General features: G+C 40.5%; 1 protein-coding gene, 1 long non-coding RNA gene and 1 pseudogene across 6 annotated transcripts in view; 1 reads left to right on the top strand and 2 right to left on the bottom strand.

Moving 5' to 3' along the window:
- FRMD3 (FERM domain containing 3) overlaps positions 1-13,454 on the bottom strand; it is a 283,990-nt gene that overhangs the window by 244,659 nt on the left and 25,877 nt on the right. For 2 of the 5 annotated variants that reach the window (XM_039875680.1, XM_039875675.1), the window contains exon 1: positions 285-690. The exons of the other annotated variants lie outside the window; for them this stretch is intronic. In XM_039875680.1, coding sequence (XP_039731614.1) covers positions 285-431 — 147 coding nt within the window. In that variant the 5' untranslated portion in view covers positions 432-690. Of the gene's footprint in view, positions 1-284; positions 691-13,454 lie in introns of those variants that run through there. 5 annotated transcript variants of the gene reach the window in all.
- On the top strand, positions 938-4,065 carry LOC120612960 (uncharacterized). Its single transcript, XR_005655586.1, has 2 exons — positions 938-1,185; positions 2,243-4,065. It is a non-coding gene; the product is annotated as an uncharacterized LOC120612960 (long non-coding RNA).
- Positions 5,191-5,309, bottom strand: LOC120612979 (uncharacterized; annotated as a pseudogene).

Below are 13,454 nucleotides of genomic sequence, written 5' to 3'. Positions count from 1 at the left end.
ATTTCCTGATAGGATAAGGGACAGAGGGGTTAGAGTGCCCCAAGATGCAGCTGCCAGGTACCTCAGCCTGGGCGCAAGGAGACATGCATGCCAGAAGGGGCCCGGGCACCTACCGTGGACAGTGCCCCCATCCCCGGGTAAGACTTCCAGCCTCAGAAGGCGGAAGAAGCGAAATCTGGCTTTCTAGCAGGTTCCTCGCCTCTGACGGCTCACGCCCACCCACAGAGGCCCCCAGCCCTGCGTCCCGCACATTCCCCACTTCCCTCGCCCTGTGCAGCCCGCACCTGAATGTGGCAGGAGATCTCCGAGTCGTCCAGCAGCCGGATGGTGCATTTCATCTCTTGGCTGAGCGATTTGATGCTGGAGCTCCGAAAGTGGATCATTTTCATAGTCCTCCTGCCTCTCGGCACACAGCGGCAGAAGGCGAACATGCACCGCGGCCCCGGGGAGCGAACGCGAGGCTTGGGGCCGGCGCGGCGCTCGCCCGCGTGGACACACACACTCGTGCACTCGCCGTCCCAGACCCCCGGACACGACTCAGCCCCGGGACAGCAGCAGCGGGCGCTTGCGGCCACACATGCCCCGCAACCGAAGCGCGGAGGGCGGGTCCCTCCTCCTCCCCCTCCCCCTCCGCTCCAGAGCCTCCGCCTCGCGGGCTCCTTTCTCCGCCTCCGCCAGTAGCGCGCGCTCCTGCACCTCCCTCCGCCTGGGCTCACTTGCGGAGGGTGCCCAGAGCCCGTGACCTCGGCGGGTGCACGAGGCGCTTACTCCCACGCGCGCAGAACCGCAGGAGGAGAGGGCAGAGGAAAGGCTGATACTCGTGGCTGAGGTACCCCGACAGTGGCCTGCTCTGTCGCCACCACCGCCCGCCACTGCGTCAGGCTGGGCCCGGCTGCCTCCTCCCGCTCCAGCCGTGATCACTTGCGCTCCTGGTAGCACTCGTCCCTGCCCTGGCTCCCCCACGCGCCCAACAGCGCCCGGCTATGCTCGGCCTCGGACCTGGCTGCCTGCCCGCCAAGGGATGGAGGGCGATCCTGACCTACACCCGCAGGGAGGATTCCACCACGGGAGAGGATTGATGGACCAAAGGCGAACCGACCCCCTCCCTCCCCGCCGCCCCCCGAGAGTGGCATGAAGCGCCTGCACAGCTATCACCAGGAATACGGCTAATACTTACTATCTCTGGTACTCGTGGAGATATTTTTAAGCCTTTTTTAATATTAACTGGAGACGATCTCCCCTAAGAAATTCAAAACCTTCCTTAAGCAATTTCTCTTTGGTGTCTCCCAGCATCTCAGTATGATCTTTAGTAGCAATATCTTAAACCTAAGCAAGGTGATCCCTATGCTGCCCCTATTCCTTTAGGGGCCTTCCGCCCGCTCCATAGTTGCCCAGAAATAGACACCATCTCTGGGTACTGGGGATCCTGGAATTCCCCGCCCACCTCCAGGGCTTTAGAGCCAGGAGATCTCCTGTGCCCGCCTTCCCCAGTGGCCCAGGCCCCGTATGGTATGCCCACAGGCCCAAAGGGTGACGGTGGAGGCAGGTGGATAGAGGTTAGATGTGGAGACCCGAAGTGGGAAGAGAAAGAGGGCCTCTCATCCTGCTTTCCTTTCCTCAGATGAACAGATCGTCATTAAGAAGTGTTTGTTAGAGAAAGAACTTGTTGCTCAGCTGTCAGCTCTTGCTGCAGCTACACAAAACTGCTTCATCCAAAGGCTGGCTCTGCCCTGGAGCTGGGGAAGGGGTTTCCCATGCATTCCACCTAATTTTGGTATGTTCTGATGGGCCATGCATGCTCTACAACACCCCCACCCCCCGTGGTGTTAGCTGAGGCTTGGGGGTGCTGCACTGCAATTGGACTCCTCTCTGCCTGCTCTGGCTTCCTCCCTTGTTAATCGCTAATACCTTCAAGGCCAAACAGTCTCAGTATCTGCTTCTGGAGACTACAAATTGTGACAATTTGTCGAAACAGAAAGATAGAGTATACTTTATTTAACAGTTCATTCTTGCTTTTAAATATTTAGGTAATAGTACATGGGCCTCTGTGTGTACTTTTGCACTGAGCCAGCGATGTTATGGCAGGGCCTAAAAGAGAGATCAGTATGGAGGGTCTGGGAAGATGTGGATTTGATTCTTGGCCTACCTACTAGCCAACCAACCCTGGGGATCCTGGGAAAGTCTCTTTCTTTTCTCATCTTCAAAGGCGAGCACATCTGTGTCTGTTCTACCCATTTCACAGGTAGCTGAGAAGCTGGGATGAGACAAGACCAGGGGAGGACAGGTTACAGTCTGTAACCTGTAAATCCCCATATGCACAGATAAGGTGGCAGTAATGGGACTGTCCCACTCCAGTTTGAAAACTGCAACTGAGGTTGAATCACCTCCTACAACCCAAAAGAGCAGATCTAAGAGCCCAGAGATCAAAGAAAAGTCCCCACCCAACATAGTCCAAGCTTTTCTTTCAAGGCTACCTATTTGTCCATCCTTATTATAGTGACCTTTCGGTTCCAAAAGAGTCATGCTCAATACCCCAAAATTGTTATCTGAAATTTCAAGCAGAATGGGACTACCAAGAACGGTAGGAAAAAGATAGAACAAAGATCATCCAAAGTGGGATTGCAAGCAACAGTATTTTGAGGAAATGAGAAGAACCTGGGATTGGTTATCTGCCCTGGTTTGGAATGAAAACTGAGCTTCATCTAGTATAAAGATATGGGTTCTGGAAGACCTTGACATACGTGAATAAACAGCTAGGTAAATTATCACATATGGTAATCTGGTTGGAAGTACCCATTGAAGACAAGGTTTTGGTAAACCAAATGGCCACAGTCAAAAAAAAAGAAAAAGAAAATCATGAAGAACAAGAAGACTTCAAAGAATGAACTAATGAACTCAAGAAATGAATTTAAAATTGGACCACTAACAGAAAAATCAATAACACATTCAGAGTCCTAAATTCTCAGCTCAAGACTTAAAAATCTATATTTTTTCTATAATAGAGCTGAAAGAATTTTTTATTAACCAAATTGCAAGGCTGAAAACCATACTCAAAATATTGTCAACAGGTTGCCAAATTACAAAGTCAGTGGAATTATCTGCCTCACCAGATTTCATGTGTGAGAGTTATCATCAGGAAAGAGTAGAAATCGGAATAGAAATGTGTCCATAAAGTAATATTTGGATAATTTCTAGTAACTTAAGGCCCCAAGCTCCCAAGACCCTCTTGGCAGTAGAAGCAAAGCCTCTTCTTTCATATAATGAGGCTGTTTCTGCCCTGTTTGAAGACCTTATTCTGACCTCACCTGAAGCAGTTACCTGGGAAAAGAAGCCCATCTCCTCCCTACCCCTCATTCACCACCTCTGACTGCTTTTACTCTTAATACTTCAGTCAGTTCCAGATACAGCCTGGGAGGCCAATTTCAAAGTGAACCCCAGGAGGAGAAAGAATTCGAAGGTTCTGCTAATTTAAATTGAAGAGTGTATGTGTGAATAAAGCTAAATTTGTCAATTTGAATGCACTTTCCAGTGACTCTGGTTTCAGTGTACTATCTAAATTAACTTCAGTCAAGATTCAGCTAAATGAATATGAGGAGGAGGAAATCCCCTGGTATTTGTACAGGAAAGAATCCAAAAAATTAAAAAGAAATATTGAAGTGGATTTTCAAATGTAGGCAGCTCACCTCTCTTGTAACCATGTCTCCTGAGGCCTCCACCGAGTCTTTCAGAAAATCATTGGTAAAGGAATACTGCCATCTTTGAAAAGTACCACAGTGGTCACTCCCTGTGACCAGGGATGCTGTGAAAGACATTGCAGTTAAAAAGAGCTCCCTGATTTAAATGAGGATGATGGGAGCCTGGACTAGCAGAGGACAAATAGTGGTCCTTAACCTTCAGTGCCAAGGAGGGCGTGGAGACAGTCATAAACAGTGGGGCCCAAGTAGGCTTTAGAGTGATGTGAACCACAGGGAATTTGCTGATCACTGAACATCCAAGTAGGGTCCAATTGGATCTGTAGGATGACAAAATTTCTATGTCTGGTATTAAAAAAAAAAAAAAAAAAAAGCCTGACTAAAACTCCCTATGAAAATTCTCTAATCAGAACCTGTCCCTACAAACAACCAGAGAAATTTGAGTAAAGGAAAGATGGGTCCACCTAAGGAATGAGAACATTGGCCACAGCAGTGAAAAACTGGCAAGGTCCAGTTCTTAATAAAAAAGTGGCAGTAGAAGAGATTGTAGTGTGTCGTGTTCAGTGGTAGCTGCTGCTTCTTATCAAAAAACTTCCCAACCCACGGGTCACAGCGCTTTGGTGAGCCACAAATGGAAAACAAGTGGCCTGGCTACAAGACTGATGGCTCTAAATGTGTATTGATAAAATTTTAAGCATTTTTACAGCTATTAAAAATTGATAATTAAAAAAAGAAATATGTAGGCATAAATATAACAAAATATATACAAGATATATCTGAGAGAAACTACAAAACTCTGATGAAAGAAGTCTAAGAAGACCTAAATAAATGGAGAGATCCATGTTTGTGAATAGAATGATTCAACATTGGTAAGTTGTCAGTTCTCAACTTGATCTACAGATTCAATGTGATTCAAAGCATAATCCTAGCAAGTTATTTTGTGAATATTGACAAACTTTTCCTAGTTTGTGTGGCAAAGCAAAAGGCCCAAAATAGCCAACACAATACTAAAGAAAAACAACTCAGAGGACTAACATTACTTGATTTTGAGACTTAATATGAAGCTACAGTGATCAAGACAGTATAGTACTGAAAATAGAAAACTATATCAATGAAAAAGAATAGAAAGCCCAGAAATAGATCCACATAAATAGAGTCAACTGATCTTTGACGATGAAGCAAAGTCAATCTATTGAAGAAATTCAACTATTCTTTTTTGTGCTGGAACAACTAGATATCCACATGCAAAAAAAAAAAAAAAAATGAACCTAGACACAGACCTTACACTACTCATAAAAAGTAACTCAAAATGGATTATAAACCTGAATGTAAAATGCAAAACTATAAAACTTCTAGAAGGTAACACAGGAGGAAAATCTAGGTTTGCTGATGACTTTTTATTTTTATTTATTTATTTTTTAGATGAGACAACCCTTGGTTGACCTCACAAATTGCAAGGATCTTGTCAGTTTACAATCCCTTAATTTTTTATTTTTTATGCCTATAGCACCTGGTCTTCCTAGGTGGTCTCCCATCCAAGAACTAACCAGGCCTGACCCTGCTTAGCTTCCAAGATCAGACGGAATCAGGCTTGTTCAGGTTGGTATGGCTGTAAACTGCTGATGACATTTTAGATAGAACACCAAAACCACAATAAATTGGACTTCAAATTAAGTTTCTGCTCTGACACTTAATGCAAAACACATATTAGACAAAGGACCTGTATCCAAAATATACAAATAACTTTTAAAACTCAAAATAACAAAACAAATTTCACCAAAGGAGATATACAGATGGCAAATAAGCAAATGAAAATATTCTCAACTTGGATTTCATTAGAGAATTTCAAAATTAACTATATTGAGATACTACTCCACACCTGTTAGATAGCTAAAATCCAAAACACACACAACACCAAATGCTGGTGACAATGTGGAGCAACAGAAACTCTCATTCACTGCTAGTAGGAATATAAAATGGTACAGACACTTTGGAAGATAGTTTGGTAGCTTCTTACAAAGTTAAACATAGGTTTACCATACAATTCAGCAATTGCGCTTCTAGATATTAACCCATATGAGATGAAAACTAAATTCACACAAAAACCTGCACACAAATGTTTATAGCAGCTTCATTCATAATTTCCAAAAACTGAAACATCCCAGATGTTTTTCAATAACTGAATGGATAAACAAACTGTGGTACATTCAGACAGTGGAATATTACTCAGCAATAAAAACAAATGAGCTATCAAGCCACGAAACGACATGAGGGAACTTTAAATGCATAGTGCTAAGTTACAGAAGCCAGTCTGAAAAGGATACATGCCATATAATTCCAACTATATAACACCCAGAAAAGGCAAAGATGTTAAGGGAAACTTGGAGTGAGAGGAAGGAGGTAGAACACAGAGCAACTATTGGTATTTTCTGCACGATTATTCTGTAAACATAAAAATGCTAAGAAAAAAATAAGTGTGTTTAAAAATTAATCAAGCTCCATCACATGAGGACACAGCAAGAAGGCAGCCACATGCAAGCCAGGAAGTCACCCACAATCAAATTATCCAGCACCTAATCTTTGGACTCCCAGCCTCCAGAACTGTGAGAAAAGAAACTTCTGCTGTTTAAGCCAAAAAAAAAAAAATGATCATTGAAAATATTTTGAACACTACTTATATGGCTCCCTCTATGAAATTCCAGCATTCATTAAATATCATTTGGGGGCATATAATTCCATGCATCACTGACTTCTCACCAGAGAGCTCTCAACAGTGGCAATACCACATAGCATCTGCCTGTGCCTTTGACTGAACCATAGCAATTCATCTGATGGTTAATTTAACTGCCGTTTGGTTTTTGTCAGTGAGATGCTTTGTATTACAGATGAATTTAAAACATTTAGTGTTATTTTTAATTATCAGTTTTTTTCACAACCTTTTCTACTAATGTAAAAATACATTTTGTTTTACATTGTTATTATTTACTATTAAATTATTGATTTTTATTACTTCTTACCATTGTTTCTTTTTTATTTTTTATTTGTATTTGAAATTTTCAATTTGCCAAGCTCAGGTTATTGCCGGAATTTCTTAGTATTTCTGAAAAAAGTAAAATAAATATAATTTTACTTGTTAAATATACCTTTACAACTTCAGGAAATTGATTTTCAATATATGTTATATAAGGGTAGTAATATTTATATTTTGTGTACTTTTTTCAAAATTTTGGTTATTTAAGTGAAAATCAAAGGCTTAATTGTCTCGCTTTGTTTACTGCACACTTTATTTCTTTGAATTTTTTATGTTATTTGTTTAATTTGTTATTGTGGTAAAATATACATAACATAAAATCTACCATCTTAACCATATTAAGGATGCAATTCAGTGCTATTCGATACCTTTATAATGTTGTGCAAACATCGCCACTTTCCATTCCCAGAACTCTTTTCTTTTTATAAAACTGAAATTCTATACACACTAAACAACAATTCCCTATTTCCCTCTCCCCTCAGCCCCTGGCAAACACCATTCTACTTTCTGTCTCTAGAATTTTGACCATTCAGTGTACCTCATATAAGTGGAGTGATAAAATATTTGTCTATTTGTAACTGGCTTATTTCACTTAGCAAATGTCCTCAAGGTAGATCCACATTATCACATATTGCAGAATTTCCTTCCTTTTTAAGGCTCAATAACATTTCAGTGTATGTATACCACATTATGCTTCCCTACTCATCCAATGATGGACACTTGAATTGCGTCCACATTTTAGCTATCATATATAATACTGCCATGAACATAGCTATACAGATATTTCTTTGAGACCCTGCTTTCAATTATTTTGGGTATATGTACAGAAGTGGAATTGTTGGAACATATAATAATTCTATTTTGAATATTTTGAGGAACCACCAAACTGTTCTCCACAGCAGCTGTACCATTTTACATTCCTACTAACAGTGCACAAGGATTCCAATTTCTCCACATCCTCTCCGACATTTATTTACTTTTTTTATAGCAATCATTCTAATTGTAAGAATTGATATCTCATTGTACTTTTGATTTACATTTCTTTAATAATCAGTGATGTTGAATATCTTTTCATATACTTTGGCCATTTGCATATCTTTTCTGGAGAAATTTCTACTCAAGTCCTTTGCCCATTTTTGAATTGGATTATTTGTTTTCGTGTTGTTGAGTTTAGTATTTTTTTATGTAGTCTGAGTATTAATCTCTTAACAGACATATGACTTGCAAATATTTTCTCCCATTCTTTGGGTTGCCTTTTTAATTTGTTGATATGCATTTTGATGCACAAAATTTTTAATTTTCATGAAGTCCAATTTGTCTATTTTTTCCTTTGTTATCTGTGGTTTTGCTGTCACATCTAAGCCCACTGTCTTCTGGCCCTCGAAGTTTCTGATGAGAAGTCTACTCACGATCTTTTTGAGGATCCCTTGTATATGGTGAGCTGCTTCTCTCTTGCTGCTTTCAAGATTCTGTGTTTGTCTATAGCTTTCAAAAGTTTATTATATACCTTGGTATGGGTCTTTTTGAATTCATCTTACTTGAACTTCTTGGATGTTTATATTCAAGTCTTTCATAAAATTTGGAGATTCTTCAATCGTCGTTTTTTTCAAATATTCTCTCTGCCCCTTTCTCTCTTTCTTCTTCTTTGGGAACCCCCACAATGCATATGTTAGAGCAATAAATATTGTCCTACAGCTTCCTTAGGTTCTGTCCCCTTTCTTTAATCTTTTTACTATCTTTCCTGAGACTCAGTAATTTCCATTGTCCTATCTTCAAGTTCACTGATTCTTCTGTCTCCTCACATCTGCCTTTGAATCCCTCTAGTGAATCTTTTTTTTATTTCAGTTACTGTACTTTTAAGCTCCAGATTTTTTTTTTTTTTTAGGTTTCCTATCTCTTTATTGATAATTCTATTTTGTTTAAAGGATCGGCCTGAAGTGTACCTTTAAGGTCTCCTCAGGTCTTTTCTGAGTCTGCACATGCACAGTCCCTGGCCAAGCAGGGTCACTTTCTAATTTTCTTTGTATGTGCAGTTGTTTTTGAACGTTCTAGTCTTAATGAATAGAGAGGGGAGAAAGGGTGCTTATCCTTTAAATGTCCTGAAGTCACTTCAGCTAGAAGGTGCGGGGCTTGCAAGAATGAAGCCAGGTACAACAACAGTGGCTACCCTTCTTTGTCAGTACTTCCTTGATCAGAGGCATCAATCAACAATCAGAGCACAGATCTCTGACATCTGGAGAACAGTGTCTTTATTGCCTGTCCTGGTTCCTGCAAGCTGTATGCAGGCTGCTCCAGGAATGGGTGCAGGGCTTCTGCGGCAAGGCTTGGAGTGGGGGCAGGGGGCGGTGAAGATTGGTATCTGTTACTATGCTAAGAGCTGAAATTGGCCAAAATTAACCACAATTTACAATTTACTCTCAGGTTTCCCCTGGAAATTGCAAATCTTCAATAGAGTTCCAAAATAGTTATATCAGATTCTGCCAATGCAATTATTGTCTATCTGGGGAGACATATTCCTAGTGATTCCTACTCCACAATCTTCTCAGAATCTTTCCCTGTAATTTGTTTTAAAACATTCTAAAGAATAAAGATGACCTAGAAATATACTGACCAAAAGATTTTCTGAAGCCATAAAAAGATCTGTAGTTCCATTGAGGGTTTTACACTTAAATATTTATTTTTTACACGTATTTATGGAAATTTTTTAATTAAATTCTAAAACTATTGGATTCATAAAACAGACACAGCAATAAAAAAAAAAAGATTTTGAGTCACTAATAAAGGATTTATAAAGAATGTCTTGAATTTGGATTTGTGTGACCTGATAAGCCTCTTCCTCAGCTTAGATGTCATACTTGCGCGAATGAATCAATGGCTCCCTGAAAACTACACCACCACCTCAGCCCATCACGTAGATATTAAACAGCAAAAGATACAATCATCTCTATGCATCTGAACACTCAAAATAAGAAATGAAGTTCTTTTATGAGACTGATAACATCAGAACGCTGGTTACAACACCATTTAACTAATGGCTAAAGCTAAAATGCCTCACACGAATGCAGAATTGTTCTTTTTGCCTGCCTGGAAATTATCCACAGCCAAATTATCTACTTTGGGGACCACCAAAAGTAGAGAAAACAGAAAAGAGCTCCCCATCAGATGATACTATTAGCAGACCCATGGATGGCATTCCACATAATGGTGAAACCACGCTAATTCAGAAGTTTATCAATTGATGATGGAACTACAGATATGAGTAGCTGTGTCAGTTAATGGCACTATTCAGAAAGCCCAAATGGAAATGCTTAGAAGAACACAATTTGTTCCACAAGCGGAGTGCAAAATCAAACTACTGCAGATGAATTATTTGACGTAATAAAGGTTTTTTAAAATGAAATGATAGAAATATTGCAAGTATTTGTGCACTTGTGATTTTGCCACAATGTCAGGAAGATGTAAAGGCCCTTATACAGCATGAATTTTATCTAAAATCTTGAGATTCAAGTTAACACATGTTGTTTTATTCAGAGAGAAGTTCTCATATGTAAATGTTTGTCTACGGCTCTGAATTGCACATTGAATGATGAAACTAAAATGGGGAACTCTAACAAAATATGAGTTCCTAGAGTCCATCTGCTTTCAGCTTTCGGTGAATCATGGAATCAGAGTACCACCGTTTTTCATATCAAAGTGTGTTGGCATTCAAAGTAAGTTGTCAAGAATGTGCGAGCTGAAATAAAGATTTTTTACAAATGACTCTCACCTTGCAGATCTGTTGAAGGATATTCCTAGCTTAAACGAAATAGCTTACATGTTAACACTTTTGTTTATCTGAAGTTAAATTAAAAGCTGCAAATTTTGTAAATTTAAAAATGTGTAAAACATGTGTATGCATGCACGCGCGCACACACACACGTGTCTCTGTGTGTGTGTGTGTGTGTGTGTGTGTGTGTGTGTGTGTGTGTGTGTGTCAATAAATATGGATCCAAAGCAAAAAGCTGACTCTGGTGAAATGAAGTTACATGGTTCACATGTGATATTTAGCTGATGTTATTAGTAAATTGTTAAGATCACTATGTGGACAACAATATGTGCTGAAATAATATGCTTTGACTTTATTTTGAAATACTTTATTAAAGTATGATTGTATTAGGTATAACTGTATGAAATTGCCATTTTTTCAGGTCAAGAATGCCTCGTACTTGCAATTTCATGTGGTTTACTCTATCATTTAAAATCTATCACTATTATCATAATTTCCATAGGATTTGAAAGTAGCCTTTTCAAGTATAAAATTTGATATCTAAAATAAGTTATGTATTTAACTATTGAAAGTCATTGAATTGTAAAGACCTAGATTGTTTGCCTTGAAACTGTTAGACAAAAGAACAGTTCCATACTCTTTAAACCACTGGATTTTGAGCATCTTTGTTACAGCCATTTATTTTTTCCTTTACAAATTGAGTTGGGAAACACTGCCTTCTCTGAGAGTTCTGTGGTATTATTGCTGGAAACTTAGCCCCAAGTCTGTTTCTCTAGCTTACTCCGTCCTCCCCAATGATTTTATGAGCAATACACTATCCTTTTAATATCATTTCTTTTCTGGCTAAGCAGTAGAGTCAGCTTCCAAAGCTTGTTTATGACATAGCAAGCAAACAGAAGATATGAAGGAAGACAAAATCACTGTAAGCCTTTCCTGTCGAGTGTATAACGCCCATCATAACCAGGCTCCTGCTGAACTTCTTTATGTAAGGCTTTCCAGACCCCACTGAACCTCCTCTCCTCATTCATCCACGCTTATCTAATCCCTTCTGCTCTTCGCTCATTCGACAAACATTTATGGAGTACCTACTATGCACCACACACTAAGGAACAAAGACAAATAAAAGTGTACCAGCCGGAATTCACTAGGTTATGCTACGGTAATAAATGACCCTAAAATCTCAATGGCTTTAAACAATAATTTATTTCTTGCTTACTCTGCATCACTTCAGCTCCACTACAGGACACAAGCTGACAGAACAGCCTGGAATATTTGCTGGCCATCATGGCAAAGGGCAAAAGAAAAAAACATAGCAGACTATATGCGAGCTTTTAAAGCTTCTGACTCAAAATGACATGCCTCATTTAACTGGCCAAAGCAGATCCCATGGCCAAGTCTGATGTTAGTAGGGCAGAGAAGTATAATCCTTGAGAAGAGCAGTGTGTATTTGCAAACAAGAATATCATCTACCACAAAGAACCCAGTCTGCTCTTTCCCTCTGTGCTTCCTCTCTCTCTCTCCCTCCTCCCTCCTCCCTCCCTCTCCCTCTCCCTCCCTCTCTCTCTCTCTCTCTCTCTCTCTCATGTACTCCTCTATCTGCACTTACTATGTGATATCACAATTGAGTGTATATGTGCCCATCCCTTCTTCAATATTGTAAGCTTCACAAGGAAGGGATCATGTCTTGTGCATCATCCCTACCTAGCTACATTGCTTGGTACCAGGTAACTATTATTTATTTGGGGAAGAAAGGAGTAAATGAGTGGATCAAGTACTCCTGGCCTACAGAAGGTGAGAGATATGTCAGGGCACACTCACAGAACAAGCTGACTAGATAATTAGTAGAAATGGAATGACGATGGCTCCTTCAATTCACAGGCTTCTTCACCCAAGAGATAGAAGAATACCTCTACACTAAGATGACAATGGGCATGTAATTAGCATTTAGATGAGTATGTTCTTAGATGTGTCATCCTTTACTACTTGAATTTGTTGTCAATCTTTGAAGGAAGCTGGGAGAGAGGGGAGATGAAATAGCACTAACTGTGGCAAAAGCAGAAACATGAGAAGCTGATGACAAAGCAGGCCACCACAGTGACCTCACGGATAGAGGCTGCCCACAAGCAGTTGGGAGGCTCTCACTCTGGCATCAGGAATCTGTGCTCCACAAGATGATCTGAAAGCTTAACAAAAACTGTATCCCCGGGCAGACCACCGTAGGGCACTCAAAAGCTGTGTCAAGATGACGTCAACCAGTGGCATTGGTCATATAGTGTGAGCATAGCTGCCTTCCAAGATGACTTCAACCAGAAATAAATACAGGGGCGTTAGACTGCCAGGCCACCTGGAACTCGGTTATTTTCTATGCCTTAGCTGTCTTTTCCACCACACTTGGCTCAAATGACCTTTAGCCATTCCAAATATTGAAACCAATCCCTCAAGGCAAGAATTTGCTATCTTGAGCCACAAGCTCTGCAAAAGAAATATTCTACCATTGGGGGTGTGGGGCAAGATCAATGGAAAACTTGCAATAATAATAGAATTACACAATGTCGGAATTGGCAGAAACTTAAAAGACCAATCATTTAGACCCCCTCATTTTGGAGCTCTGGGCTGGAAGTTCCTTGAGGACAGAACCCGTGTCTCTTTGTGTATCCAGTGCCCAGGAGGGGTTAGCCTATAAATGGTAGTTAATAACTGTTTATTGAGTAAGAATAGAGGTGAAGAGGAAGTAAAAAATCGTTAAGTGAAAAAATAATTGAATGAAAGAGTGAACAAATGAACGCAATGTGGAAACTGAGACCCAAAGAAAAGCAGTATTGTTCCCCAAATTACACGGTGACTTAGAAGCAGAGCTGTATTAAAAGCCGGGCCCTCTTGCATCCAGCCTGGGCCTTTTACTGTGTATCTAGGCTGTGTTAACTACTGTCCCAGCTCAGGGGCTTCCAAGCTGCTTCCTCCCAAA

This window comes from Pteropus medius, unplaced genomic scaffold, assembly GCF_902729225.1.
Source record: "Pteropus medius unplaced genomic scaffold, Ma_sr-lr_union100, whole genome shotgun sequence".
NCBI classification, from domain to species: Eukaryota; Metazoa; Chordata; class Mammalia; order Chiroptera; family Pteropodidae; genus Pteropus; species Pteropus medius.
The sequence above is the reverse complement of the archived record's forward strand: the minus strand, read 5'-3'. Positions and strand labels throughout refer to the sequence as shown.